This window comes from Daldinia decipiens (genome assembly GCF_022478715.1).
Source record: "Daldinia decipiens strain CBS 113046 unplaced genomic scaffold F4813scaffold_1, whole genome shotgun sequence".
NCBI classification, from domain to species: Eukaryota; Fungi; Ascomycota; class Sordariomycetes; order Xylariales; family Hypoxylaceae; genus Daldinia; species Daldinia decipiens.
In genome coordinates this window covers 1,109,024-1,135,307 of record NW_026054544.1, presented here as the reverse complement: position 1 = coordinate 1,135,307, position 26,284 = coordinate 1,109,024, and the positions used below count along the sequence as shown (strand labels likewise).

General features: G+C 47.1%; 10 protein-coding genes across 10 annotated transcripts; 5 read left to right on the top strand and 5 right to left on the bottom strand.

Moving 5' to 3' along the window:
• Positions 1–663: 663 nt before the first annotated feature.
• F4813DRAFT_384448 (DEAD-domain-containing protein) lies at positions 664–2,876 on the bottom strand (the record flags this gene model as incomplete). The annotated part of the gene is made up of 6 exons (XM_049246092.1): positions 664–770; positions 838–1,242; positions 1,296–1,787; positions 1,839–2,279; positions 2,344–2,537; positions 2,590–2,876. The coding sequence occupies 6 exons, from the start codon at positions 2,874–2,876 to the stop codon at positions 664–666; spliced, it is 1,926 nt and encodes a 641-aa protein (XP_049104832.1).
• Positions 2,877–5,305: 2,429 nt separating this feature from the next.
• F4813DRAFT_342201 (Pre-rRNA-processing protein IPI1) lies at positions 5,306–6,593 on the bottom strand. Its single transcript, XM_049241370.1, has 2 exons — positions 6,370–6,593; positions 5,306–6,293 (listed from the first exon to the last, which is right to left on the bottom strand). Exons 1-2 carry the CDS (start codon positions 6,488–6,490, stop codon positions 5,365–5,367), a joined length of 1,050 nt encoding a protein of 349 aa, XP_049104831.1. The 5' UTR covers positions 6,491–6,593; the 3' UTR covers positions 5,306–5,364.
• Positions 6,594–6,765: 172 nt separating this feature from the next.
• On the top strand, positions 6,766–7,540 carry F4813DRAFT_13019 (uncharacterized protein). The gene is made up of 3 exons (XM_049238704.1): positions 6,766–6,877; positions 6,948–7,256; positions 7,310–7,540. The coding sequence occupies exons 1-3, from the start codon at positions 6,860–6,862 to the stop codon at positions 7,412–7,414; spliced, it is 432 nt and encodes a 143-aa protein (XP_049104830.1). The 5' UTR covers positions 6,766–6,859; the 3' UTR covers positions 7,415–7,540.
• Positions 7,541–11,901: 4,361 nt separating this feature from the next.
• F4813DRAFT_13004 (uncharacterized protein) lies at positions 11,902–15,800 on the top strand. The gene is made up of 4 exons (XM_049238699.1): positions 11,902–12,087; positions 12,450–14,328; positions 14,383–14,892; positions 14,946–15,800. Exons 1-4 carry the CDS (start codon positions 12,055–12,057, stop codon positions 15,506–15,508), a joined length of 2,985 nt encoding a protein of 994 aa, XP_049104829.1. The 5' UTR covers positions 11,902–12,054; the 3' UTR covers positions 15,509–15,800.
• A 384-nt stretch (positions 15,801–16,184) lies between these two features.
• On the bottom strand, positions 16,185–18,358 carry F4813DRAFT_378312 (fungal-specific transcription factor domain-containing protein; the record flags this gene model as incomplete). The annotated part of the gene is made up of 3 exons (XM_049245327.1): positions 16,185–17,683; positions 17,733–18,250; positions 18,306–18,358. The coding sequence occupies 3 exons, from the start codon at positions 18,356–18,358 to the stop codon at positions 16,185–16,187; spliced, it is 2,070 nt and encodes a 689-aa protein (XP_049104828.1).
• A 253-nt stretch (positions 18,359–18,611) lies between these two features.
• Positions 18,612–19,532, bottom strand: F4813DRAFT_12867 (uncharacterized protein). The gene is made up of 4 exons (XM_049238688.1): positions 19,241–19,532; positions 19,107–19,193; positions 18,910–19,045; positions 18,612–18,847 (listed from the first exon to the last, which is right to left on the bottom strand). The coding sequence occupies exons 1-4, from the start codon at positions 19,314–19,316 to the stop codon at positions 18,778–18,780; spliced, it is 369 nt and encodes a 122-aa protein (XP_049104827.1). The 5' UTR covers positions 19,317–19,532; the 3' UTR covers positions 18,612–18,777.
• A 579-nt stretch (positions 19,533–20,111) lies between these two features.
• Positions 20,112–21,099, top strand: F4813DRAFT_12928 (uncharacterized protein). The gene is made up of 2 exons (XM_049238697.1): positions 20,112–20,392; positions 20,444–21,099. Exons 1-2 carry the CDS (start codon positions 20,261–20,263, stop codon positions 20,987–20,989), a joined length of 678 nt encoding a protein of 225 aa, XP_049104826.1. The 5' UTR covers positions 20,112–20,260; the 3' UTR covers positions 20,990–21,099.
• Positions 21,100–21,393: 294 nt separating this feature from the next.
• F4813DRAFT_12855 (alpha/beta-hydrolase) lies at positions 21,394–22,473 on the top strand. Its single transcript, XM_049238686.1, has 2 exons — positions 21,394–21,739; positions 21,801–22,473. Exons 1-2 carry the CDS (start codon positions 21,490–21,492, stop codon positions 22,358–22,360), a joined length of 810 nt encoding a protein of 269 aa, XP_049104825.1. The 5' UTR covers positions 21,394–21,489; the 3' UTR covers positions 22,361–22,473.
• Positions 22,474–22,793: 320 nt separating this feature from the next.
• On the bottom strand, positions 22,794–23,987 carry F4813DRAFT_342184 (NAD(P)-binding protein). Its single transcript, XM_049241369.1, has 2 exons — positions 23,224–23,987; positions 22,794–23,175 (listed from the first exon to the last, which is right to left on the bottom strand). The coding sequence occupies exons 1-2, from the start codon at positions 23,879–23,881 to the stop codon at positions 22,877–22,879; spliced, it is 957 nt and encodes a 318-aa protein (XP_049104824.1). The 5' UTR covers positions 23,882–23,987; the 3' UTR covers positions 22,794–22,876.
• A 159-nt stretch (positions 23,988–24,146) lies between these two features.
• On the top strand, positions 24,147–26,121 carry F4813DRAFT_342183 (composite domain of metallo-dependent hydrolase). Its single transcript, XM_049241368.1, has 2 exons — positions 24,147–25,079; positions 25,203–26,121. The coding sequence occupies exons 1-2, from the start codon at positions 24,349–24,351 to the stop codon at positions 25,933–25,935; spliced, it is 1,464 nt and encodes a 487-aa protein (XP_049104823.1). The 5' UTR covers positions 24,147–24,348; the 3' UTR covers positions 25,936–26,121.
• Positions 26,122–26,284: the final 163 nt, after the last annotated feature.

Here is a 26,284-nt window from a genome sequence, read left to right as displayed (position 1 = left end):
CTCGTAGAAGACATATCCTCATAGACTTCCTTATACGGAATAAGGACTTACCATTCTCTCTCATTACAATATGCCTAAAGTCCAGATTTACGCTAGCTTACATAAGGTACCTGTCAGTTAATAACTCCAACATCATCGACAAGGCATAACGATGAAAGCACAGGGATGAAACCTGCAGAGTTCCACTTCCTTTAAACACATCGCATAAATTAGGTACATGTTATATGTGAATAGAGCTAGTTAACTGTCCCCTCCTACAACCAGGTAGTGTTCTTGATACTACTCTCCCTTCCGTACGTATATTCGTTGTGATATTAAGCAATTACTTATATCTAACATCAAACAGAGAGTGAAGAAACGGATTAGTAAACTCTCTCTTCTGGATTACATACCTGTGAGGTACTTAAGCATGAATTGTATTATGAAAGGCTATATGAGTTAGTGAGCCAAGAAGTAAGCTATTTTCATCCTTCTTAAACAAGAGCAACATTTTTCCGATGCCACGAACCTTAACGATATCCGGTGGTCAAATCTTGGACGGCATAAGACAGATATCAATTCGTACTACTCAGAGATTCCACTATGGACTATCAACCCAGAAACGTATGTTCCTACCTCGTGCCAACTCTCAAAGAAACGAAATGAAACATTATTTTGCCATCTTCACTCGGAGGCCTGTGACCTCTCAGAATATCGCAGTTTCTGAGCAAATTTAGTTGCCAAATGGTTTGTGCCAGAAGTGTCCGAGGGCTCTGCCAGAGTCATGTAAACTGGAGTGGTGGTTATACAGTAATTACCAATCAACTTCCACGTTGCTTGCATTCACCCAGGAGTCACCTCCTAAGTTACCACCAGAACCCCAAGTACCAGCGGAATCGACTTTAGCTCCAGATCCCCAACCATCTGCAGCAGCTCCTCCGGCCGCAGGCGCACCCCAGCTGTCATTTACACCGGCGTCACCGCCAGTAGCCCAGGAATCAGTACCAGCATTCTGGTCGCCATTGGGGCCATCCGTCTGCCACGTGTCTCCGGCGTCTCCCTCCTCCTCTTCAAAGTCGCTCTTGTCGTCCTCCATCTTAAAGTTCTTTGGGTCTACACCCTCGGGGATGTATTGCTGGAGGAAGTCAGGCACGGGCTGTTGAGTCTCCATGAGAATCTTGGTCAAATCCTCAGCGAGAGACTCGTCGCGCTCAGTGTAGAATGAGGTGGCAGAACCGGTGTATCCAATGCGGCCGGTTCGACCTGTACGGCATTAGTAAACGAACAAGACACTTGGGAAATGAAAGGCAACTTACCAATGCGGTGAACATATTCCTGAATACCGCCATGGTCCGCACTCGGAAGATCAAAGTTGACAACGTAGCGGACGTTACGTACGTCAATTCCACGAGCCGTAACTCCGGTAGCGATCAGAAGGGGTGACTTCCCAGAGCGGAACGCTCGCATCGCATCCTCGCGCTCTCGTTGAGTGCGGTCCGAGTGCATCGAAGTGCAAGGCAGACCCTTGTGGAAGAGAAAATCGTCAATCTCGTCTGCCGTGCGTTTGCTGTTGACGAAGATGATGGTTCGGGCAGGCTTCAGCGAGTACAGAAGATCAAGAAGAGCCTCTCGCTTTAGCTCCTGCTTCACGAAGATGATGTCTTGCGAAATGTTTGCATGAGAGCTTCCGATGCGGCCCACGCGAATGCGAATATGGTTCATCGCAAGATGGTCTTTGGCGAGTTTGCGAACGGCGCCAGGGAAAGTGGCCGAGAATAGCATGTACTTCACATTTCCTTGCTCTTGTTCTATAGCAGATATTAGATTTCTATTGATGTGTTAGGAACGTATGAACTTACCTCCACCGGTGAGGATCTTCTCAAATTCCTCTTGCCAATCCATGTCGAGCATCTCATCGGCCTCGTCAATCACCATGTATCGAAGTCGACGAAGCGTGAACAGGTGCGAGCGCTCCATGATATCGATAAGTCGGCCAGGAGTGGCGACGAGGACATCGCAGCCTCGTCCAATCTGTTGGAGTTGCTCCTGGATAGGTCCTCCTCCATAGACAACGCAAGGACGAAGCATTGTGCGGTAGCAGAATCTACGCGCTTCGTCGAAGATTTGGATTGCTAGTTCTCGAGCAGGACAAATCACGAGCACCAAAGGCTCGGCTCGCACGTATTGGGTCGGTCCATTCTCATATTGCTGAGGAAGTGGGCGGGGAGCAGCCAACTTTTTGGCTTTGCCCATCAGCTGGTTCAAAATAGGAACCAGATATGCAGCGGTTTTGCCGGAACCTAAGAAACAAATGGGTTAGCAGGGCTACATAGAGTGACGATGAAAGGTAAGTGAGTTACTGACCTGTTTGGGCAATAGCGATCAAATCATGTCCCATCTTGATCGCCGGGATGCAATACTTTTGGATGGGGGTCGGTGTTTTGTAGCCGGCCATCTCAACATTCTTCATCATGATAGGGTGAAGACCCGCTTCTTTGAAGTGAGAGATAGGGATGATACGCTTCTCACCCTCTTGGGAGACACTGATCTCCGCGATCCTAGGGAAGTTAGCAGGTTAGCGAGCCGTGAAGGCGAATTAAGTGAACTTACTTGGAGAAATCGACGCCGGCGCAGTGTCGCTCCTCCGGGAGACCAAAGAGCTGGAGTTCCAGCTCTGGATTCACAGGGCCGACTTCGCCTTCTTCGCCATCCCATTCATAGATGACGCCGTTACTGCCCCACTTGCGGTCAACATCAGTTTCGGTGTAGTCGAATGCAACAGGCTGACCCCAGTCACCAACTGGCTTCTCAGGACGTTGCGCAACGGTAGTTGAAGGGCCGGCAGCCTCCTTGGGGGCCACTGGCTTCTCCTCGGGGGAACCCCAGCTATCAGACATGTTGATCAATGGACCAACAAGGTTGTTCTCGGATTTCTAGACATTTTAGGTCAGTGATAACAGAAGACGTAATATTCATCCGCCAGCCTGTAAGGGCTTTGAAGCCGGAATCTCAGATACACGGAAATGCAGCCAGACAAGCACATGAAGGTTTCGGGCAATGTGATATCAGGTATGTTTGGGAGGAGTAGAATGTTGAGATACTCGGTTGTCCGGGGTGCCAAGGTTAGAAGTTTGATAGAAGGATACAAAATACACTTAGTATTTGTTGAGGGGGGGCGCAAATGCGAAGTAAAGCGTGAGTAGATACTTACTTGCTGACTTAGGTCTTGAGAACTTGAGTGTCGTGATACTCAAGTTTGTAAGCGTGAGCCCTATGCGATAGATTTATTAGTAAATGGTTGCGTTAAAACAGCTGAATATCTGGAAGAAGTAGCCATAGAAGGTAAAGTAAGGTAGCAGTAGTTCGTGTAAGTGATAGGTAGGAAAGAATTATGTCAAGAAGGAGCCTTGTGTAATAAACAAGCTTACCTATCCAGTAATAACGAGGAAGCTATGATACTGGATTGAGGTTAATAGGCCATTGAAACCGACCAGCCAAACCGTGCAGGAATGATAAGGTCTTAGGGTAGGTTGCTTAAAAGAAGCGAGGTTTAGATGGTGTAAAAGGTTGTTTGGGAAATACAGGTTGACGATAGACGAGTCGCGTAAAAGACCGCCCAAGTAATAGACGATCGAAAGTAACATTCAGAGTTGAAGTGTCTCTCGTGCTGGAAGAAGGAAAGTAAAGAGAAGGGAGGAGGGAGAAAAGAATCAGGGGGTGTTATATTGTAAGGCAGACACGTTGAGGTTTACCTTTAGCAGAGTATGATTGATGGGTGATGGTGAGAGATAATGAGGAAGAAGGAAACATTAAACTTACCTAGCCCTTTGTTCTGTTGAAAAATCTAAGAACTGAAGACTGTAGTTGTGGTTCTTGGATCAAGCTTGAGTCCCTTTCCGTGGGATCCTGTGGAAATGTGATGGAGAGGAAAAAGTAGAAGTAGGCTGTGGGGAGGAGGGATGCGTTCTCTTATAATTGCTGGCAGGAAAGAATCAGCACCTTGATACCTCGAGGATCAGGAAGCAACAAAGTTAGGAAGGAACAGTTACTTAAGTTCAGTTGCTTTGGAAGGAGCCCCGTAAATACTTCTATATACTTTACCTCCCTATGTGAGGTATTAAGTACGCGTACTTAGGTAAGTAAGTACCAAATCTACTATAACTGCTGTTACAGGTATGTGAAGGGTACAACTTAGGCAAGTAGAGCCAGGTACGAATCAGGCAACAAGGTACATTAGTAAATAAGGAAGTAGTTATATAAGTAAATAAGACTGTGGCTATTAGGGGAGGAGGCGCCAGCTAAGTGCACAAGGACTCTTTAGTTGGACACTGTAGGTTAGGTAGTTATTAATATTTAATACATACGCACATGTATGTACTTGCCTTACTGTAAGCCTCAAACATGGAAGGCACACTAGAATTTATGGTTATGTATTTTTAGGTCTCCATGACGATCGTATAGGAGATGAGATGTCTGGCCTCGGATACTGGGACGATATGCAGATCACTGTAAGAAATTCCTATGCAGGATGTGATAAGCCTGCCAGAGTGCTTAGACGGGGGGCGTCAGAAACGACGACATGGAAATATGACTAGGGTTCTGGACATGAATGAGAGATTGAGAAATCAACGTCTACCCTTGGGACAATCGACTTCCTATGGCGGCATGTTACTATATATTCGATTCATCAGCAAGCTAGATTAAAAGGGGTTACTTGGAAACTTCTCCTTATGCTTTTCGAAAGCCTTTACCTACCTAACGTATGATTTATTCATGATGAACTGAATATATAAGAACTATAGTAGATCCGTAACCATAGTATCACATGCATACCATCTCTACCTACTTAATCAAACGCCCTTTGAGCGTACATGAAGATATTTGTTTGCTAGGGTAGCAACATACAATATCAACTCATTATCAGTATTAGATCTTGGAGATGAATGACGGGAATATGTGCGTTCGTTCATAAGCTACATGGTATTAGAGCTTGAACAAACAAATGGTAAAGAGCACACAGATGGGGCTATGCTGAGGGTACTTGCAGCATGATTAGAGGTAAACCCCTTGGTACGATTGAGCCTTTAAGAGATATACATAAGTAAGCCTTTGTGGCATCATTATTATACACAGCGTTGGTTGGGATCTGTATGTAGCATTTTAGGTTATTTAAGCAGTGTTCAATGTTCATTCATACCTACCTACCTACCTTACATCAATATTAAAATGATAGAGATCAGGTGAAATTTGCTTGTCCAAAATATACATCCATCTTAATCGCATGTGGAGTGAGAATCGAATTCAAAATTTAGCACGGGGAAGAATATTGCATTCAGCACAGGTTGGAAATTTAAAGGTATGCCTCAGAGCGCCTAAATCCCTAATTTACATGATATAACCATCCCATAGATGCTCGTCATCGTTGAATCGTGAGGTCTGTTCGTAGTCACCCATACCATTCTTCAACACTTGATCTAGTGTTGCCGCAGCTCTACCAGCCGTCCCACCTTCCTTCTTAGCCATATCTACACCAGCCTCAACAGCTGCTCTAAATCTCTTCTGGAAGATATCTTGTCTATCTTCTCGGTTTCGATAGAGCTCGCTATCCTCATCTCTAGGGGGCTTAAATAAGCCGAGATACCCCAGTGGGTCTGGTGTCTGCGGCACGCAGCATATATTGCTGACCCAATCGTTCGGGGTCCAGGAGGTGGCCATTCCAGGCTTGAACCCCATGTCCAGAAACTTAGACAACACCAACATCTGTCGTGGGAAAGACTGGCCATATTTTTTGGCACCAAAAGTCGTCCTCGGAGCAGAAGTCCAACCGCTCTTCGATGCTGTGGCTGGTACGGATTTAACAGCCCATCCTAGAACCGACATGAAGTCTCTAAGCGGTTTAACCCAACAACCAGCACCTGAGACAACGTCCTCGCCGGCAACATCAAGTAGCCATTCCATATAATTCAGGCCATCATCCTTGACCTCCTGCGAGATGTTGGTCATGGTACCTCGGATATAGAGCATGATCTTCTCGACATGAGGGCGAACTTCATCGGCGGGAAGAGTTCGTAGTAGCTTCAGCAGCTGGCCGCGCACAGGTCCGGAGGAGTCGGACATTATGGGAAGAAGCTTCTGTAGTAATGTCGACGTGCCTACTGGATTTATCGGCGGATTCGTCGAGAGCTGACTCGCGAGGTATGATAACGCATCTCGACGTTGAGTATCCGAGCGAGAGCTCGTCAGAGAGAGGGTATGCTTGAATCGTTCGGATGGATCCGGTGCATCCTCAGTAAGTTGCTGCTGCAAGACGATAGCTGCGATAGTTCAGCAAAGCGACCTTCAATTACGGTGGTGGGTATCCAATAAATAGCATCATCATCATCATCATACCTTTGGATCTAAAACTGGTATCCGTGAAGTTAGAAGGTTTCGCCTTGGGCTTCCCTACTTTTAGCTTGGGCTTCTGGAAGTCCTTCTTCTTTTCCTTCTTCTTCTTAGTACTAGAACCCATCTTGAATCAGTCATTGGGATGAGAAAGAACTAGCGCGATAGGTTCAGCAGACCAATTGGCCATACTATCCCATTATACATCAAACTGAGCTTCGCAACGGAACTTATCGAGCACAACTTTTTGGCGGTAAGCAGCGGCATAATTTCATTAGTGACCCCGGATTTTGTTTGTGGCTTGCTTATCTTATCATAGTGGCTTGCCCGCTACGGTCGCAGTTCCTCTTGGTGGCTTAAGCTAATTTCCATCTAGGTACGGTTGTCTTAGGTACAGGTACCAAACAAAGAATCAATAAGCTCTTAACTCACCCTGAGGGCTGTTCCCGTTCGCAATTACTACGAAGGATTCTTCATTCAATCACCAAAAGGAACTATGGCAGAAAAGGCATTGGTAAGAGTTATAACTCCTCAGTATTAATATTTATGTATATATATATATATCTAACTGATAACGTACGTAGCCTTCCGTCAACACGGAATCCATAGAGGAGGCACTCCACCGGCTCTCCAAGAAACCCGGGGTCAAGGCCTGGCTTATGCTGGACCGGACCAACGGCGCCGTTCTCAAGACCAACGGCCAGATCTCCACGATTAGACCTGCGCGATCTGTAGACAGGAAGGCTTCACTGCCGAGTCCTACGGGCGGCTCCTTTTCGACCGACGTTAGCGCGAGTACCGATAGCGAGACCCAAGCCGCACAAGAGCTCGCTAGCATGGTGTGGAGCTTCCTAAGTACGGCAGGGAGCTTAGTTGACGAGATTGACACCGAGGTAGACGCGAACCTGTGTTTTTCAATGGAAGAGGGGCTAATAATTTGATGTAGGATGAACTGAAATTATTGAGGTTGCGCACAAAGAAGCAAGAACTAGTTATTGTCCCCGAAGTTAAGTATCTGCTGGTAGTTGTCCATGATACACCTCCCGTATAATGGAACGCGTCACATTTCAGGTTATTGAATCTAGCGGGATTCCTGGCTCGTGACTGAGCTGGCGGTTTTCTCAGCCAGTAGCTTGCAGCATACACGGCGTTCGACGGCGTTTAGGATGGCATTATACCCAAGATCGCCAGGCTGGGAATGATTTATATTGACGACCTAAGGCTATCCTGATGGGTCCCAAAGTCTCTAATAAAAGAATATTATCATGTATGACCGTCATCGAATGTAGGCATTGCTACGTGATCAGGACTGTCTGAAGTATCCGTATATAGATGGAATATGTTCATTGCGAACCGAAGGGCGCACGACCGCTCTAGGTTGCCTGTATAAGCGGAATTTAACCCATAACTGGTGGGGGAATATAAGGGAAGACCTGATACACATCACTCTACTTTCCCCCATTGACAACTATGCGAAGATTTATAACTAACCTATTTTTCTAAGAATAGGAGCCAGAACATTATGATATCATCGCAACTCGCTCTCGGCCATTGCTGCGGTATTATACCATACGACGGCAAATTGTGTATACTTCATATATGATTGAGGCTATGGACGCCATAACCATTAAAGCAGTGCTCAACGGCTAAATAGCAGCACACGCTGTCCGTGTCAGACTCGACTAGGCTGGGGTTGAATGGGTGTCCTTTCTCCCCTATGCTTACCACCCAGAGTCAGCTCAACCATGTAGCAGACGCTTCAGCTATTATCAGACTGACGGTATTGCTGGGTAGTGTCTAAAGTCTTCCTCTCTTAGTGGACGTCCCCCGGTCGTCTCTAAGCTATTTCCGCGCGTGATAGCAAGCTGACTGCAGTAGTTGAGACCTACTACTGCAGACGGTGCACAATCCAAGAATGTTAACTATCAGGCCTCCCGGGGTCCTTCGCGCGTGGGGTGTAGCGAGGTAATCCAATAGAAGGACAATGTTCGTGCCATGGCTCTGCAGATGCTTTCGAAAACACAGGAGCGTTTGCTGTCATGACTATCTCTCACGGAGGCAATTGACGTAGCACCAAGGACACCGGGGGCGTGTCTTTTTGCCAGAATCTAAGTAGTTGACCGGTCCAGGGGAGGCATAAGGCATTCCTCCGGCCTTCATGACGGTACTTGCCATAACATCCGTTAAGTCTACGTTGACAACTAAAATTGATGTCCGAAGGACCACAGGATCACTAAAATGACATGGGTGGTCAACAGAGCGGATAACATTAATTCTGCTACGCCTGCCAACACATGCCTCCGTGAAAGATATTAATGCGAACGAGAGAAGAAAATCCGTTGCTTCTTGGGCGCGGGAGCACAGCATAGCTACTCTGATCGGGCTTGGTATTGAGGTCGCCGATATAAGCTACCTTTCGATGGTAGATCTTTCCATCCGTTACGAGATACATATAAATAATCTGTGGCATCAGAGCATTGTAGCCTCGACTGACACTTTTGGGAAGAGTATTATTACAGGTGTTTATAAAAGAGATCGAACCTGGCGAGATAGATGAAACCGGACGCATAGAGCTCCGTTCTCCTAGGATTGGAATTGATTACACGAATAAGTATCAAGGAATAATGGATGCAAGAGCATACTGGCCTTAGAAAAAACCCCAAGTAAGATGCTGCTTGATAGATGTTAAACCAACACTCAAACCCTGATGAGATTCACCTCGAGCTGTTAGCATTGGTGAGAAGAGGAATCTCGTCACGAGGGCCCGTCTTACATCCATCCTATAACCGTGGCCACTAAAAGTTGTCACATGAACTGGCAATAATGGATGAAACATGTCTCGGCTCCTAGCCTAAACAATTATGAGTATGCTTTCACGTAGACTTTCGGCACTCGCATAATCTTGGGCTAAAGTAGTCGGCTTATCCCATAAGCCTTGACGGTGGAATATCTGCTGTTTTCTTCCCCATGTATACCGCTAGAATCTCTAACATTTGTAAATTTCTATCGGTCATTGAAAAGCGGCTGCCAAGAGAATCGGCCCGTGTAGTTTCAGTTTCAGTGGTAGCTCAATCAAGAACCACTGGATGAATACGGGCTAGGGGAGACGGATGGAAATAATAACCCGAACCTCGGACACGTATGTACTTAGGGCACGCGAATTAATGTGTATAGCCGTAGTTTGAGATCTCTCGGTACTACAACAGTAGGTGTAAATGCATAGGAGGAGGCATTGGAGGATCCTATGAGAAAGGCCCCGTATCCAGAGTTATCAATTAGCACAACGAATATCGCAAGTTTGCTGACTACCTACGGTCATATCCGATATTAGTTGATCCGCAGTGCTATTTAAAGTGTTGCCAACTCAATACGCAGATTGCGAGTCATCGCCAACTTTAGCTATAAGATTCAGCACCAACGAAACATTAGTTCCGGACAAGCGGGAAGCTCTGTGATCATCGTCAGCTGTAACTGATCGCCGCGGTTATTACCCACAGAGCGATTCTAGAATACTGCAGTTGGGGCCGAACTGGGCCACGGTAGGATGCCATACCTGGACGCTCTACGGATGTGATTTAGAATCCTACAAGGTCAGGATAATTGACTTGTAGTTATTGTCAAATTGTAACAGGACAATTGAGTTGGTGGGTACATAGTAGTTATACGATATAATCTAACAATGTACTGTTGGTCATCGTATGGAACGGCGCCTCAGGATTCAACGTTGCACCATCGCATGTGAATAATTGATTAGGGAACCTTCATGGAAGCAAGGGTTAGTTTCTATTTTCCGGCAGAGTTCAGTCATCGCGTCCCATATAAATTAAGTAGAAATGTTCGGATTTATTGGGTTGACAGGTTGAAGGTGAAAGGCTACCACCTATATTAAAATTAAAGTGTTATACAACTCGTACGGCAGTGCTTAGGATTCTAGCGAAAGACGCTTCGGCAATAATTCGAAGGATAATTCGAAGGTGGCAAGGATACCCCCCATAAGGCTGACATTGTCTCAAAGTCGTAAATAAGAACTTTTGACAACAGCGATGACAAAAGGCGTTCTGATCTTCGTATTTGATAAGCGGCTTAGACGGAATCGGCTTAGTAGGGTGGTGCCGCGTTTCTGCTTCTACACTATGTAAAGGTGGAATCGCGGACCGCAAGGGGGGTACGAAGCAAAAGATCTAGTGGATCTACGGACTATCCAGATGGCCGCCCACGCGAGCCACGTCAGGGACGAAGGCTGAAACTGTAAGTGAGAACGTGGATGTAGCGAGAGATAATGTCGGTGTGCGGCTGTTACATATGAGAAAAGTCCACATCTACCGGAATAAGACGCATGATATTGCTGGTTAGGAACTAAAGTACCAACAGTTTTTGATGGGTGTGGATTTCAAACCACCAAATCGGTATAGGAAATATCCCCTGCATATTTGACCTCCGAAGCCTATGAGGAGGTAGTGAAGGTGATATGAAACAAGCCAAAAATGTACAGGATAGTTAGGTAGCTTACCGGCTGATTATCTTGCTCACCCATACGTAAGTAGGTAGGTAGGTAGGTAGCTATCGCAGCTTGTTTGCATGGGTATGTACAAACACCAAGCACCCATAGCCCGAATCCATCTACCATGTATGGTGACGTTCGGCACTTTGGACATAAGCTTGGCGGTTCGTGTCATCATCCATACTACCGGCCTGGAGTATACAAAGATAGATCGGATGCTTGTCATTTTAATATGGTCGTGTGGCCGCCCAGCCTGATTTCCCATAATTGTGTAATCTGAAATTTACATCTGGCGTTAGGTGCGCCTATCATCGTCTTCTAGCATATCGGGAAGACCGCAATATAGACGATCTTGTCGACTGGCTTTTAGCATCTCTCCAACTTAATATCCTTGGTCCAACCTCATTTTGATATCGACTGGATGGCTTGGTGGTTGTTTTCATGGCACACTTATAACCAGTACGACATATCAGTTCTGAAACCACGATGCACTTTTCGCGCAACATACCGTCCGACGTTGTGTTCGACGCTCTAAACTTAAACAACCGGAAAAGCGCACACGACTCATTCATGAGGGCACCATCGCTAGCTGTGTTTAAACCCTCAGCACTGATCTTCATTACCGACGCCAAGGAACCAGACGATGGCAACCGGCAAAAACGCTCATCTAACTATGCTCGAATTCGAGAATTTGTACGACGGCCAAAAGAGCAGAGTCGTGAGACCCCTCAGGCGCGAATACGGAATAAGTTGCATAAGGGTATCCATGGGGTGATTAAAGGTGTTGGAATGAGTAAAGGCGAAGGCGAAGGTGAAGGACCGGGGCAACGGTGTGGATATGCAGAAAGAGCTTCAGGTGCAGGTTCGGGTTCAGGTCCAAACACACGCACAAGCGCGGCCGTCGCGGATGCAGATGCAGATGCAACTCCAACTACACGTACCGGGACTACAAACACGCCGGCCACGACTACAGGCAGAAGTATCAGTACATCTAGTGCGGAGAAATCAAAGGCCAACACAGCAGCAACAACGGTACTGTACCTACCATAATTTCCTTTTACAGCAACCCTTACCGCCCCTGCCCATTTCCCTCCATCTCCCTCCATTTCCCTCCACATCCTTGTCAGGGCACGTGTTCGCCAACTGGTAGTTGCTCTAACTGCTGGAGATTCTGGGGCGATTCGTTAACGATGCAGCTGCGATGGCAATTGCCAGATGCGCACGTATGAGTTAATCCCCTGCCAAGCCTCGGTACAAGTATTGTACATACAATACCATTTCAGTTCAATGAGGGGGGAAAGTGCATAGCTGTTGGATAAGACCGCGACCCCTAAACTGCTTGTCTTATGACCTCAGCTGATGTTTCTACCTTGACCCTGCATGCGTTGTTTTCTTTTCGAACCCTCTTGTTTTTATGCTTCTTAATTGTTCAGGCAGATGGAACTAAGTAGTTCACACAGCTGAATCTCTTATATCGGTTTCTACAGTTCCACGTACTTCTCACGTGTTCAGCATCTCTTATAACCAGCACTGCCTATAAGGAGCTTTTTCGGGGTTTATCACTAACACCGTTCGTATATCTCAGCAGATTTCGAGTGCACGGCCATCTTCTGAGAGGCCACCATTATCTCCGCGTGTGCCTGTCAACTCTAATAAGCCGCTCCCATCTCCGCCTCCCCCGGGTGCTATAGATAAAGTCGATGGCAGGCCTCGCAAGCCCGTGTTGAAACTAAATCGCATCATGGCAGCATTGACCGATACCGAGATCGAGAAGCTATTCTCCGGAGCTCCGCAATTCTTCGCTCGGTCTCAAGGTCACGGCACCGGTGCCCCGCACCCATCTGTGGCCTTCCCCTGGAATGATGAGTTGGGCATTAGAGACTTAACAGACCATGTCCAGATCGGAGACAATGCCTGGGGTTGTATCACTGCTGGACCCCGGATCATTCTCCGAGACCCCCTATCCGTAGAGTCGCCGTCCAGCAAGAAGCGGCCTCATTTCAATGCAAGATGCCAGGAACGGCCAAACATGCTTAGCATGCAGGGTTTAGAGAAAGGAACTATCGGTTATCAAGCTGCCTTGGAAATTTCTGTTGCCGACTCCCTGCAAGAGGAGCAGTATGGTTTCGACAGCTTAGGATCCAAGGGCCATGTTATTGTAGAGCAGCGCCAGAGGCTGATAACCTCTAAGGATGGCTTGCGGCATCTCGATGATTCGGACATCATGGAACAGCTAATCAAATTGGAGGAGAGATATCAGGCAGAGCGAAGGGGTATTCGGATAAAATCTCAGGAGCTTTACAATGAGTTATTCGCTAAAGTTCTCTATCCACCAACCAGGGTTATTGATCCAAAAGACCCTTATAGCTTGGCTTTGCAAATCAATGCCTTAGTAAAGGTACTGGCGGCGCCGAATGCCTGGACCGACTTTTCCCGTGTCGAATGGAGGATCCGTCTTGGCCAAATTTTGTGGGCCTTCCCCTTGGATGATGAGATCTTAGATGGGGCATCTATCAATGAGGGAAACGACGCGCAAGATCGAGGTGAGGAGCGATATTGGTTGCTGCTTCAAATCCTTCTTGCCTGCGAACTCCTTATTCGACTAGATGCCATCACGGAGGGCGATGAATGCGGTATAGGCCAGAATCTCAAGACGTCTGAGGTACACAGATTTGAAAAGGAGGCAAATGTCTCTGTTAGATGGTCCTTGATTCTGGCCCGATCGTGGCTGGAAAATATCAGGATTAAAAAGCAACAAGTAAATCACTCCGAACCATCCACGCCTAAAGGATGGCTCTCTTCGTTGACGAGCAGGATGAATCTCAAGCATGAGCACATGTACGGGGCGCATCACGTTGACCACAGCCAGCATCGGCACAACTCTCAGTCTGAGTATGTGTACGCAATAGAGGGAAAATATAACGAGAGGCAGGTTTACGGGTTGATACACTTCGCGCGAAAGCTACGCTGGCCAGGCATACAACTTTCTGGAGCAACATTATCCGAGAAGGCTATGGCGTTAAGTAAAGTAACCCCCGTTACTACGCTTCCCCTTGATTATGATTCCCGCCGCTCTTCATACTTTTCCGATAGTGCATCATTAGTGCACGACAGAAAGCAGCCCGCCAGGCGGAGAAAGGTTGAAGCTGCGTTGCACACGTCCGGATGGTTTTCGAAGTCATATGTATCCGGTTTAATCCTTCCGGGTGAAGTGTTATCGCACTATCTTATGTCGGCTTTACTGGAGGTTGATGAAAATGTATTGGCAAAGCTCGGTCCACTGGCAAATCTCTCTGGTGGATTTGTCTACAGCGGGAAGAGTTTCTGGAGCACAGCTTGCATCGTGGGCCGTGTATTGGCTGCTGGACAGGGTGCGGCAGAGTGTATGGGTTGGATATCGAGCGACGTGACTCCTCGAGGACTCGACGAGGGCTGGGTAAACATTGCAGTTAATGCAATCCCAGGTAAGCCCGCTGATTTCATTCAATCTAGTTCAAGCCAGGTACTTACCATTGCAGCCGATCTCGTCCGAACAGGAAGGAAAGCTAGAATATGGGGTAAAACAACTATTGAACGCGAGTCTGATGTTCTCGGTGATGCTGATCCTTCGAGTGTACTGCCCGCCGATTTTATAATCCCGTACGAAAATGCATACCCCAATCCGCCTCCCTCGAATATCAGAATAGAGCTTAAATCGTTAAATTTAAACGCCCCGACAGACAACGGAAGCACAGCACCTACCGCAGATGAGAATTTCCGCCCGTTGTCGGATTCCAACAAGGAAGAGGACGCAGAAATTCAGACTTACCCTGCTTCTGTAGCGTTTACAATATCTCACGACGCGCTTGAAAGAGACGAACATCACAACTTTACGCTTTCCAATGACGTCTACTTTGTTACCGCTCATCCTTGCGTCGCCTCCAGTTATGTCAAGTATTTTAAATCCCCCACTAGCCCTACTATCCAGCAAATCGACGTCGGAGGTCATAATTTCAATGGCAAGTCCTCTAGCCCGGCACACATCACAGGTTTGTATCCCTGCTTCACGCCTCTCTTATTGCGTCTTACTGACACGTGCCAGGCCATCCGCTCCATCGATTTTATCATTATACGGCGATTCATGTCACAGATCTCATTAACCATCCTTCCACGAATCTAGAGGAACTATTATGCAAAATATCAGTTAAAGGGCATTCAAGAAGTCACTCCTCAACCTCTATATCCAACAGACTTCCCCGATTCTTGGTAATTGACTGTGTAACGGGTTTTGCGCCACCGCAATCACCAGATATGCCCTCACTCTCTCGCATGTCTTCGCTCTCATCGTCATTTGGTACAGAAGCCACTAATATGCCACCACTACGGACATCTAATTCACTAGAGCTGGAGCGGCGGCCAAGCACAGCAGCATCATCCCGGAGCAAGATCGAGCGGATCGACCCGCCAAGTCCCAGTCCCGAAGCCAAGATGCGACTCGGAACGCGTAGGAGGCAATTCGGGTCCGACCTCGAGATCCTCGTCCGCGCCCTGTGCGCCGAGAGGGGCTGGAACGCAGTTATTAGCCGCCGTAGGCGGGGTTGTTTATCTTGCGCCATAAGAGAAGCAGGGGCTCTAGGGTGGAAAGTCATTATTCGAGTCGAGTAAATAAAGCATCGGAATGAAAAACTTTAGTAAAAAGAGTGCAGAAAACAGAGGTATCCAGTCCCTTACAAAATTTTGGTTTCCGAGGTATGGGGTTTTGGTAGCGTGGTTTAAAATTACAGCATTGCACAAAAAATTCGGGTTATGAAGCGGATATGTATGAGAAACGGCACGTATGGGCGTAGGAGGGCTGTTATGGCTTTTTTTGTATTAGGTTAGGTACATTTACGAGATACCCAGCTCTTTACGCTATCAATAAACGAGGAGTTTCATTCTTGGAGTTTTCATATTTGACAAGGAATCGGAGCATAAGATGCTACTGATGTTTAACTCCCTACCTCCCCCTTTCACCTCCCTATCATGCTGCATGTATATATTTTTGTTTACAGACCATATTAATCGTCAAGCTTCGGAGCACCGGCTTCAAATGCTCCAAACTACCAATTTATCTTGGTCAACTACAATTGCCTTTCACGGGTGTAAGATTCGCTATGGTATGTGATTGTCGCTGATAGTTACAGGGCACGAGAGGCCAGCACTACTCACCCAGGCTCCCTATATAAGATCTGTTATTCGTTTACAAATATTATCTGTATGGCAGTATAAATGGACGACTACCTAGACACCCTTGATCTTGCCTTTTTAGAACCAATAGCTATTATTATAACTCTACCATAGGTTAGAAGCTAAAATCCCCATTGAAATTAGTATCAGTCATTAACATCCAGCTTCCGTCATCCTGCACGTTCTCGGGCAACCATCGAAGCGGCGTTTCGACAGGCACGGGTGATTCTAATGCGTGGCCTTGATTCTCATCCTGCACATATGGAATCCCAGCAGCTACTATAGAATCGATGTAGCTCCCTTCGGTAACCGTGAGGGGTGGCTGAGACGTTGGTGGGAAAGATACGGCGGTTGCTGAGGAGGCGGGTGTTGGCATGAATGTCTGGATGTTGGAGCCGACTTCCAAGCCCCTGGGAGAAGAACTAGCGATCGTTTGTGATGATGCGTCTTGTCGCGGGCCCCCGGCGCCGTTCAGTACTGACGCCTTTTGCTTGTTGAACAGCTGACAGATGGTCGAAGCACAGCGAGCGGCTGCTGGTGTGCTATTTGCCTGCCTGAGAATTTCGAGCCCGAAGTGAAGTCTGGCATTGGCTTCTCGAGCTAGCACGGGATCCCCGGTACAAGTTTCGTTTTCGGTGAAATCGAGCACGTTTACGGTGCAGGCTACGAACAGCGTATACGTCTCTAGATAAGTTATGTATCGGAAACCGAAGCGCTTGACGTGTAGCATGAGTAAGGTATCGGTCATCTTAGCTGCCTTGGTACATCTCTCCTTTGCTATTTGCTGTAATGTTCGATAGGGTCGGCATAGGAGTATCGTAGCTGCTTGGTATGTTAGGTTTAAGAGTAAGATGTGTAAGGGGGGAGACACTATTGCCGTAGAGGTGGTTTCTTTGATGAAGATTTCCGGGGGGAGTTGGTCGGCCCAAGACTGCAACCGCTGTAGGGTCGAATCGAGATACGTAATGAGGTGGTCTTGCCTCCCACTATGCGGCCGGGAGTATAGCGTGTCGAGAATATTCTCAATGATGACACTGAGCTCACAGTATGCGACAAAACGTGTACTGCTCAGGGATTTCTGTTCTACTAGTCCGTCCACAAATGAATTATATGCTGTCACTGGCGGCCATACTTCGTCGTCTGCATCGTGTCCATGTAATAATGTGTCCCGAGTAGGAAGCTCTACAGAGTAGTGTACGGCCGGTGCTCGGCCCAGACACACACTCATGGTTTTATCCCACGTATAGCAGCTCCAGAAGACCTGTTTCCGCACAGCGAGCTCCTCATCAGTGAACTGTTTCGCCAAGTGGCCGAGCTTTTTGGGCGAAACATCTATCCCAAGGTCGCGCATCATTCTAAACGCCGTTCCAGAGTATAGCCAGCCTTGAGAAACGCGCCCGCAAGCGCACTCTCGGGCGGAGAGTATAAGCAACCCTTGTATAGTAGGAATAGAGCTGCCCTTGTCAATATCGCTAGGCAGTAGTTGTAAGGCTCGAGTGGCAAAAGTTTGCCCAACTTCCGTAGCATCTCGGCGTGTGGAGTACCGAGCAGCTTGCGCAAGGACAGTACACAGCAGAAAAGGGGTAACGTATGACCCCGAACTGTAAAGATCTCCTGGATATTGGTTAGACTTTCGGAAGGACGCCTACAGGGACATACTAACGTAAAAATAGAGGCTTGCATAATACACAATGGAAGTGGTGTGGGTAGCACCAATATGTATCAAGGAGGTCATTTAGGAGGCCATGTGGTATTTCCGCCAGAAGTGAGGCTGTGTCGTGGAATTCTAACATCGAAGGCATGGTCGCCATATCATGAATATAACTTCCGATGCTATCTTCGTGGCTTTCTGTGGGACTACTTTCTTCGAAGTGTTTGGGATCTATGTGGTATAAACTAGTCTTCCCATAGAAGTTGACTCTCCCGTCTGTACCAACAGAAGCCATATCAGCGGCATCATCTGCACTTTCAACAGTGGCGCTGTCTTCCTGCTGGGGGTTCTGGAGACTAGGAGGGCTTCGAAATGCACGGGATCTCCCTTCATTTGGATTTATTGTTCTAATAGGCTCATCTAGGAGGGCATCCCGGTCTTTGTCTTTGACCCGCCTTAGTTCCTCGATCCTGTTTTTGTATGCTTGCAATTCGTTCTGTAATGATACTGCATAAGCTATCGAGGGGGCCCTAAGAAATCATGAGTATTCGTCTCTCTCTCTATTGGTGTTGGTATAATGCTTACTTGTCGTACGAGCAGGTTTCGCCGTTTGAAAGACACTTCTGACAGGATGGCATAGCACCGTTACATCTGGCCTTGCGCCTCCTACAATTTGAGCAAGCAAACCCATATTTCCGTGCTGGTCTAGAATTGTTCTGTCGCATCGTTTGTTATGGATTTGCTATTTTACTCAATAATTCACAAGAAGTTGGTTAGGTCTATGAGATGAGATTTTATTCTCTTCTAGGATATGGATATACGTCCTAGGAGTTAGATAGAGGGTGGAGTTAACATGTAGAGGGGTCTATACGGCAATTACTCCTCTGCTTCCGAAACCAATTGGAGAGGTGGACAATAATATTGATCCATGTCTAAGATGCTTTGACCATCAAGTATCTACGGTCAGGTGGGGTTGAATGCACATGTAGAAGCAGAATAATGAGATAATCTGAGCGTAGGCATATCATACTCTTCTGATCTATTCGAATTAGACTCATCAGGCCGGGAATTCCAGGTCATATGCAAGAGTGTCATCCTCGCAGATCTCAGTGCGAAGTTCCTGGGTACTATGTATGCGGCCCGTGTTAGTTGATGCGGAGTTTCCTAAAATGATGGGTGTAAAACGTACTATAGGTGGGCTGGATGAGTTGCGTAGCCCACAATGTCCTCCGCTTTCTCCAGAACAGCTACGACACCCATGTTGTAGCCTCTACTTCTATGTGCCGTGCCGGGCCATGGACTATTAATGTCTATCTTTAAGAGACCTGATATGATATATGACTGTAAGCTTAAAGAGTGGTGTGAATCTAATATTTAGATACCTACCAGGAATCTGCGACACCATCGCTGCGGCTCTCCTTTTGAATTCATCGAGGCTTTCCACCGGCGTTGACGGCTTTAACCGGAACAATACTACATATGTTAGTATCGCTGGTACTCCCTGGGAACAGTGGGATTACCTATGTGGTATAAAGGCATGGTTTTGCGAAGACTGGGTGTCGTGATTGAGTATTCGTAGAGAAGATATTCGTTCATGGAGGAAACGTGGGCTTATAAACTGATCTCGTTACTACCTGCAGCGGAATCTGGCCATCGTAGCGCTCGGAGTTTTGAGGACAATGAAATCGCACCTAACCTAATAGCCACAACCACAGCGTATAATTACCTAGGCATTCTGTATCCCCATTCAATGTCACTTTTTCGGCTTCAGAAGACGAATGAGGTGCCAAGCTGCGTCGGGGTTAGTATCCAGTTGATCCTGCTTCCCCGAAGCAGATAATCGACGCTCCGGTAAGATCCGAACGCTCGGCCCCGCGATAACCCCGAATAGGCGAGGAGTAGAGATGCTGCACGCCTCAATGCCTCTTCATGTAGTATAGCTCTCGACGAAGGTGCGCATATATTGTCGAGTTAACGTAGATACAGCGTAGTCATTTTCCATCTGTCGTACAACAGCATGCTCGACCAGTCAGGTTCTAAGTTAACAATAAATTGAAGCAACATAAGCGACATATGTTCAGGGTGTCCAGGATATCCTACCACCCCGGCATGTCCCCGCGCATGCATCAATTCCCACCATGGGGGTTACAGAAAGATGGGACCCTACGAAGACACAACAAGATAGACTTTAATGCATCATTGGTGAAGTACCTTCTGGCCGTGAGGTCACCGCCATGGTGAAAGTGACCATCACGTAGGGGCGCGAATATTACCACGGGCATCTACCCGTACGGAAGTGGCGATTATTAAATAAATGCGTATGTTATAGAGTTCCCGGTACTTTGGGAGCCATTGTGCCCGGCATCCTACCGGATTGCCGCTCGTATTTACAAGCTAGTAACTTATCTCCTTGGATATCTGATCCAATCTCTTATTAGAAGGACATGTTAAGAGATGGATATTCGCGTTAGGAATAGTACATACATCATCCGCTCAACTATCAGGCCTTCTCCAACCCAACGAACGGTACTCATTAGATAATGGCAGACATTCATACTCTTACGGATCTTAAGAGGATCTATGCCGGTCCCCATGTATCACCAACATCACTCAATACCCCTTTTAGAGAAGCACTCAGATCATATGCCACATCGCAGTCGCTTCATTTCTTCGTGAGTAGCAAATATATATTTCGAACCCATAACGTCTAATCAGTTTCATAGGAGGATAATTTAGGAAACAATTACATCACTCGACGCGAGCGGGATACAGATATTGCGCCTATTGCTATTGCTTTCCCACTAGACGGCGGCCTTTCTGAACCATCCTTCACAAGTGCCTTTCGCGTATTCTCTCTTCTATTCGAGGTGTCTCTTCCATGCAACCTAGTTCTCGTAGGATGGGCGACTTTGGGGTCGCGACTCATCGGCCAAGAGCTCTGGGAAGCATCAGCCGCGACACCTTCGTATAGCGTGCCCTCGGAGCTGCAAGAATTTCAAGGCAATCCCAGCGCAAGAGATGTATCATTCTCCGCTGTTTTTGGGGCGTCGAAGCAAAAGGGGATACCCCTGAGGATTGAGGGGAGTTCCATTCTTGTTGAAAAAACGCGAAGACTCACCACAGGCCAGGCAGATATTAGCCAGTCCCACAAGAAGATTATTAGGACACCTTGGGTTTCCATTACGGGGCCTGAAGCAGAAGTAGTAGCAATTGCCGCTATTAAGGAGTATAGTGCCTACATTGTAGCTTTGTTCGATAATTTCGATTAGTGTACGGAAAAGCAGCTGAATATTTGGTGTCATTTTACGCCCTATACCTACGTATCAAATGTGAATATAGTATCACTTAGGGAATCAGGTTTACTGTAGTGATATATCCGTGTGTTTAACACTCATCTTTGGAAACACTCGGTTAGCCTCGAAGCTCTGTGGAAATTTAGTCATTCCAATGTGAGGTATCACTATGACATAGGCACACGTTCTCCACACTCCAACCCCAAGAATTCATATCGTAATGATCACCCTCCCTCCAGGCTTATTGCGAAGGCAAGTACTTGCGAATTGTACCAGAAACTATGCCCAGTGCCGGGATCCACTGTGCGAGCACCCGGCAACTTGCCGTACGGGCTTTCAGGCGCCTTGAAGACGAACTGCAGAATATCATATACTTTCGTAAGAGCGTAGGATTTTGTATAAAGTAGGTCATGTTTCTCATAATATGAAATTACCACCCAAAAATCACAACCGATCCTCAATTCTATGTTTGAAACATGGCCTCACAAATCAAGTCGTCCGGTTACATACCTCGGGACTCTGTTAAGCTTTTCTACGAACGGGAGGGCACTAGTGGATCTAGGACTATTTTGTTCATCCACGGGCTTGGGGGGACCACGAATGCCTTCCAACCGCTGGTTTCTGGCTTGCAGGATTTCGACCTAGTTCGCTTCGACTGGGCCGGCCATGGTCGGAGTTCCGTACCACAGAGTACGAGCATCGAGTCATACGTGGCAGACTGTGAGGGTAAGACTTGTTCTACCTTCGAATATACCAAGTCCATATCGTATTCTAACATGAAGTTTAGCTGTCATTGGCCACTTGGGGTTGAAAGATATTCTGGTTGTGAGCCACTCATTCGGCGGGCTCATCAGTTTTCATCTTGCGGCGAAGCGCCCGGATATTGTAAAAGGGATCGTAGCCTTCGGCCCCGTCAGACCGCCTCCGGAGGCTGGCCAGAAAGCACTTTCCATTCGCTCCGCTACAGTTCGAAGTCGAGGAATTGGGGCAGTTGCTGACTTGGTAGTGTCAAATGCATTCTCACCCAAGTCATTGCTCAACCGGAAAGGAGAGGTAGCACTAGCCAGAGAAATGCTCACGAGGCAGGATCCAGAGGGATACGCTTTAGCCTTGGATGCTCTGGCAGGAAGCTCGGCTCCTGCTTGGAAACAAATCAAGGCTGATGTTCTCGTTCTAACTGGAGACGAAGACAAGGTATCTACGGCTACGGCGGGGGCAGATATAGTGAAGGATATTGGATCGAACGCCAAGCAGGTAATTTTCAACGATACAGGCCATTGGCATGTATTGGAGAATATAGATGAGTCTATTAAGGCGATCATCTCGGTTGTTAAAAGTATTGCGTAACGTCCTCTAACTTATAAATGATATAGTTATCTTAGTTACTGCACGTCTGAGCATTGGCAGTGGAGATGTAGATAGTTACCTAGTTATAAAACAGAGGTAGTTATGTTGTTTGATTCTCTTGCGTTTACTATTAGATGTCTACTTTGGTCAGCATCACCGAGCGTGTTTAGCCTTAACGTAACCTATACGTTCTAGGTACTTATATAGTATCCCCGATTATAGGAGTTTCTTGACTGTGATGTACCATGGATTCCATAGTACAGAACCACAACGTCCATTCTCCGGCTAACTACTAGGAGATAGCAGCGTATAGAAGGCGACTAAACTACCGGCAGAAGCGCCGAGGAGATAGAAAAAGTCATTGATTAGCCAAACCAACCCTATTCTTGATTATAAATCACATGTCGAGTTGATCGAGTAACGAGAGTACTTGTTTATGGATACACGGCTGGTCTATAACATGTATAATGTATGCAAGACTACCTAACCTAACCAAAATACACAAGACCCCGTTTACTACTTCTTATTCAAACTGAAATCTTCGCCCTTGAATGGTGGTAGGCCTGCCGTAACTCGCATTCCAGCGGCACATGAACTCCAATCCAAACTTTCACCACCAAGAGCCTTAGCGGTAGTGAGATGATTCCATGCCTGATCAATAAGAGGAGTTGGCGTAGATGTTTCAGCGCCTAATTGCCGTATATATGCAGCGTCTTTCATCCCGCCAGGTATAGTGAAGCCCGTCACGCCACTAAAAGCCCCGTCTCGGATCTTCTTCCCATAGTTCACCCAAGCTGGCGCGGGAAACCATTGCTCTGACAAAATGTTAGCTTATTTTCGTATTTGCTACATTTTCTACTTACGTATGAATTCGTAAAACAACGCGGCGTCAAATCCTGTTTTCTCGGCTAGAGTAAAACTCTCTGACATGAGTTCAATTGTACCAAGAATACAGTTGTTTCCTAGAATCTTGAGAAGTGCTCCTTTCCTTGTGCTATCACCACAGTCGATAATGGCCTTTCCAATTGTCGGCACGATGTACTTCTTCAATGTAGCCCTGGCTTTCTCATGGCCAGATAATACGACTAAAAGACCCGCGCTTGCAGCTACAGCGGGTGGGCCAAAGACTGGGCAGGATAGGAAACTCGAGCCCTTCGCTTCGGCTTCAGCGTATAATGTCGAGGACGTGGTTGGATACAATGTCGAATGGTCCACAAGGATAAGGCCTGGTCCTGCAGCGCCTAGAATCTGGCGGTAAACTGACAGAGCAACATCGTCGTTTGCAAGGCAAGCATGGATGATGTTGCAGCCCTTTGCTATGTTCTCTAGCGTATCTGCCACTTCAAAGAAGCCCCTTCCAGCAAGTTCCTCGGCCTTGCCGCGAGAACGATTCCATAGCTTGACCTTTGGGAATCCTTGTTTCTGGGCATAGCCGGCCAGGTTTAAGCTCATCACAGAGCCCATATTCCCAAGGCCAACAAAGCCAAATGACGGGATCGTAGAACTCTGAGAATCAGCCATCTTTCCAATAAGAGAACTGAAGTAAGTGGAGAGGTAGGTAGTAGATTTGTCAACGAAAATGGAAAGAATACCGAGCAATGCCGAAATACCATCTTGTATGTGGTCTTATACCTAGTTGTTATTGTATGATACTCAAAGCCCCACCATGAATAGGAGGTGTTCATACCTCCAAATACGGCAACTCTCCGAAGAGTATAGGTCAGCGTAAGACAGCGTGGCAATCTTGCGGCAACTTCCCGGACACTATGGAAATACTCCACGATATCTCCAAACGATCTCCACGGGAAGGATGCAATCCATCTACATATATATGGTGTCTTAACTTAGGATGTAGTTAGTTGAAACTGACAGGACTATTCCACGTTTAGAAGTGGGTCTGTTTGGCTTGATATTACCCTTGAAGTTTCTCTATTGCCCCTATTTATCTCGAAACTACCTAACATATATCATAATCTCTGAGTTTAATAATGGCATCCGCAGATATTAGCAAAAAACTCAATGGCCGTCTTGCAGCTGTCTCCGAGGGTCACTGGGTTGACCCGACTGCAGAAGTTAGTCCCATAAATGGATTACCTTTCTATAAGCCAACACCTGCCGATATTACTATAAACAACCACAAAGATGGTGACAAGGCCAAGATTTTGTTCAAGAATGTCAACATCTTCGACTCCACTGGCGCGGACCCCTATCTAGGTGATGTTCTTATCGAAGGGGAAAGAATCAAGGCAGTTGGAAAGGTTGATGCAACCCCTGATTCCGACACCTTAGTTGTCGACGGAAAGGGCAAGAAGACCCTCATGTCCGGTCTTGTCGACTCCCATACCCACTTCAGCTGGAACAATTCGCCGACTTTGGACGGATTGACCAGAACGCCACTGGAAGAGCATGTGATACAGACAGCACAGTCGGCAAAGACATACCTGGACTATGGATACACGATGTGTTTTGGAGCGGCTTCCGCACGACCCCGTCTAGATATTGTTGTCAAGCAGGCCATCAAATCCGGCCTGATCCCAGGTCCTCGCTCCCTAGCCAATTGTCAGGAGATAACGACGACGGGTGGTGCGATCATCCCAAGTATCAGTCAATTCGCAGATGGCCCTGACGCCATGCGCCAGGTCGTGCGCAAATGTATCGAACTTGGCGCCGACAATATTAAGCTGAGTATGACAGGAGACTACGTGCATGAGACTATGGGGTATGCATCTTACGAAATAATTCCTTTCCTATGTTTATTGAGCAGATGCTCTATTTTTTCTCCATCGGCATTCCCGATCTAAGTTCACCAAGGAGTCTTGCTAATCATTGATCGTGTAAATAGGAGCGAGGAGACCTACTATACTCTAGCTGAGACCAAGGCGGCTGTTGAAGAGGCCCATCATAGGGGCAAGCGTGTATGCACTCATGCTCGGTCCGCAGCTTCAGTGAAATTGTCTTGTCTAGCTGGCGTCGACATGATCTACCACGCCAGCTACGTCGACGCAGAAGGGCTCGATATGCTCGAAGCGCTCAAGGACAGGGTGTACGTAGCGCCGGCTATCAACTTTCCCGTGCTTAGCTGCACAGGTGAGGCAATTCCCTACGGTCTCACGCCCGAGATGGCCAAGAAAAGGGGCTTAGTCCACGAAGTCGAAGCTGCCAACAAAGCTATGAAGGAGCTCAAGAGACGCGGCGTTAAGATCCTTCCTGGAGGTGATTACGGGTTTGCTTGGGCGCCCCACGGAACCTACGCAAAGGACCTTGCCCACTTTGTCAACCTATTCGGGTATACGCCTAAGGAGTCTCTTATCGCCGCAACAGCCCTAGGAGGAGAGCTTATGGGCTACCCAGACGACTTGGGGAAGGTATTGCCTGGATACTACGCTGATGTTATTCTAGTTGACGGGAACCCGTTGGAGGATATCGAACTCTTCCAGGACGCTTCCAGACTGCACACTATCGTGATAAACGGACACGTCCACAAAAATGTGATCGACATTGAGAATGGTCCACAGGGCATCGTGATAGGTAGCACTCCGAATAAATCCGGAGTTGGTTCCAACTTAGCCATTTAAAGGAACTAGGAGTAATAGGATCTTGACGCATAGGGCACTATGGTTGATATATATAATTTAGTTTGAGCCCTACACACTAAATTGGAATCTTACTAGGGCCTTTAAAAGGCTGTTATTCAAATATATTCATGGGTGATCATTGTTCAAGAGACTTGTATACTATTAATTCAAAAATGTGATGTTGGAAATATATGTTGAGTCGGCCGGATTAGGCGTTGTTGGCTTCCTTTGAGAGGCAGCCAAGGCATACGATAGTTTCGATGCGTGATATGCGCCAGAGAGAGCAAAGGAATTGTTCCCAATATTCACCATATCTTGCGGAAGCCGTCCGAGACTAACTAATAGGGGG

Excerpts from the sequence above, each read along its gene's own strand:
- F4813DRAFT_342201 (XM_049241370.1), bottom strand. The coding sequence starts at position 6,490 with ATGGGTTCTAGTACTAAGAAGAAGAAGGAAAAGAAGAAGGACTTCCAG. Across the intron at positions 6,294-6,369 it reads TACCAGTTTTAGATCCAAAG|CTATCGTCTTGCAGCAGCAA; the intron begins GTATGATGATGA and ends GAACTATCGCAG.
- F4813DRAFT_13019 (XM_049238704.1), top strand. Across the intron at positions 7,257-7,309 it reads TTGACGAGATTGACACCGAG|GATGAACTGAAATTATTGAG; the intron begins GTAGACGCGAAC and ends AATTTGATGTAG.
- F4813DRAFT_13004 (XM_049238699.1), top strand. The coding sequence starts at position 12,055 with ATGCAGCTGCGATGGCAATTGCCAGATGCGCAC. Across the intron at positions 12,088-12,449 it reads GGCAATTGCCAGATGCGCAC|CAGATTTCGAGTGCACGGCC; the intron begins GTATGAGTTAAT and ends CGTATATCTCAG. Across the intron at positions 14,329-14,382 it reads TGCAGTTAATGCAATCCCAG|CCGATCTCGTCCGAACAGGA; the intron begins GTAAGCCCGCTG and ends TTACCATTGCAG.
- F4813DRAFT_12867 (XM_049238688.1), bottom strand. The coding sequence starts at position 19,316 with ATGAACGAATATCTTCTCTACGAATACTCAATCACGACACCCAGTCTT. Across the intron at positions 19,194-19,240 it reads CATGCCTTTATACCACATAG|TATTGTTCCGGTTAAAGCCG; the intron begins GTAATCCCACTG and ends TAACATATGTAG. Across the intron at positions 18,848-18,909 it reads ACTCATCCAGCCCACCTATA|TACCCAGGAACTTCGCACTG; the intron begins GTACGTTTTACA and ends CCGCATACATAG.
- F4813DRAFT_12928 (XM_049238697.1), top strand. The coding sequence starts at position 20,261 with ATGGCAGACATTCATACTCTTACGGATCTTAAGAGGATCTATGCCGGT. Across the intron at positions 20,393-20,443 it reads CGCAGTCGCTTCATTTCTTC|GAGGATAATTTAGGAAACAA; the intron begins GTGAGTAGCAAA and ends TCAGTTTCATAG.
- F4813DRAFT_12855 (XM_049238686.1), top strand. The coding sequence starts at position 21,490 with ATGGCCTCACAAATCAAGTCGTCCGGTTACATACCTCGGGACTCTGTT. Across the intron at positions 21,740-21,800 it reads ATACGTGGCAGACTGTGAGG|CTGTCATTGGCCACTTGGGG; the intron begins GTAAGACTTGTT and ends CATGAAGTTTAG.
- F4813DRAFT_342184 (XM_049241369.1), bottom strand. The coding sequence starts at position 23,881 with ATGGCTGATTCTCAGAGTTCTACGATCCCGTCATTTGGCTTTGTTGGC. Across the intron at positions 23,176-23,223 it reads GTTGTTTTACGAATTCATAC|AGCAATGGTTTCCCGCGCCA; the intron begins GTAAGTAGAAAA and ends ACATTTTGTCAG.
- F4813DRAFT_342183 (XM_049241368.1), top strand. The coding sequence starts at position 24,349 with ATGGCATCCGCAGATATTAGCAAAAAACTCAATGGCCGTCTTGCAGCT. Across the intron at positions 25,080-25,202 it reads TACGTGCATGAGACTATGGG|GAGCGAGGAGACCTACTATA; the intron begins GTATGCATCTTA and ends TCGTGTAAATAG.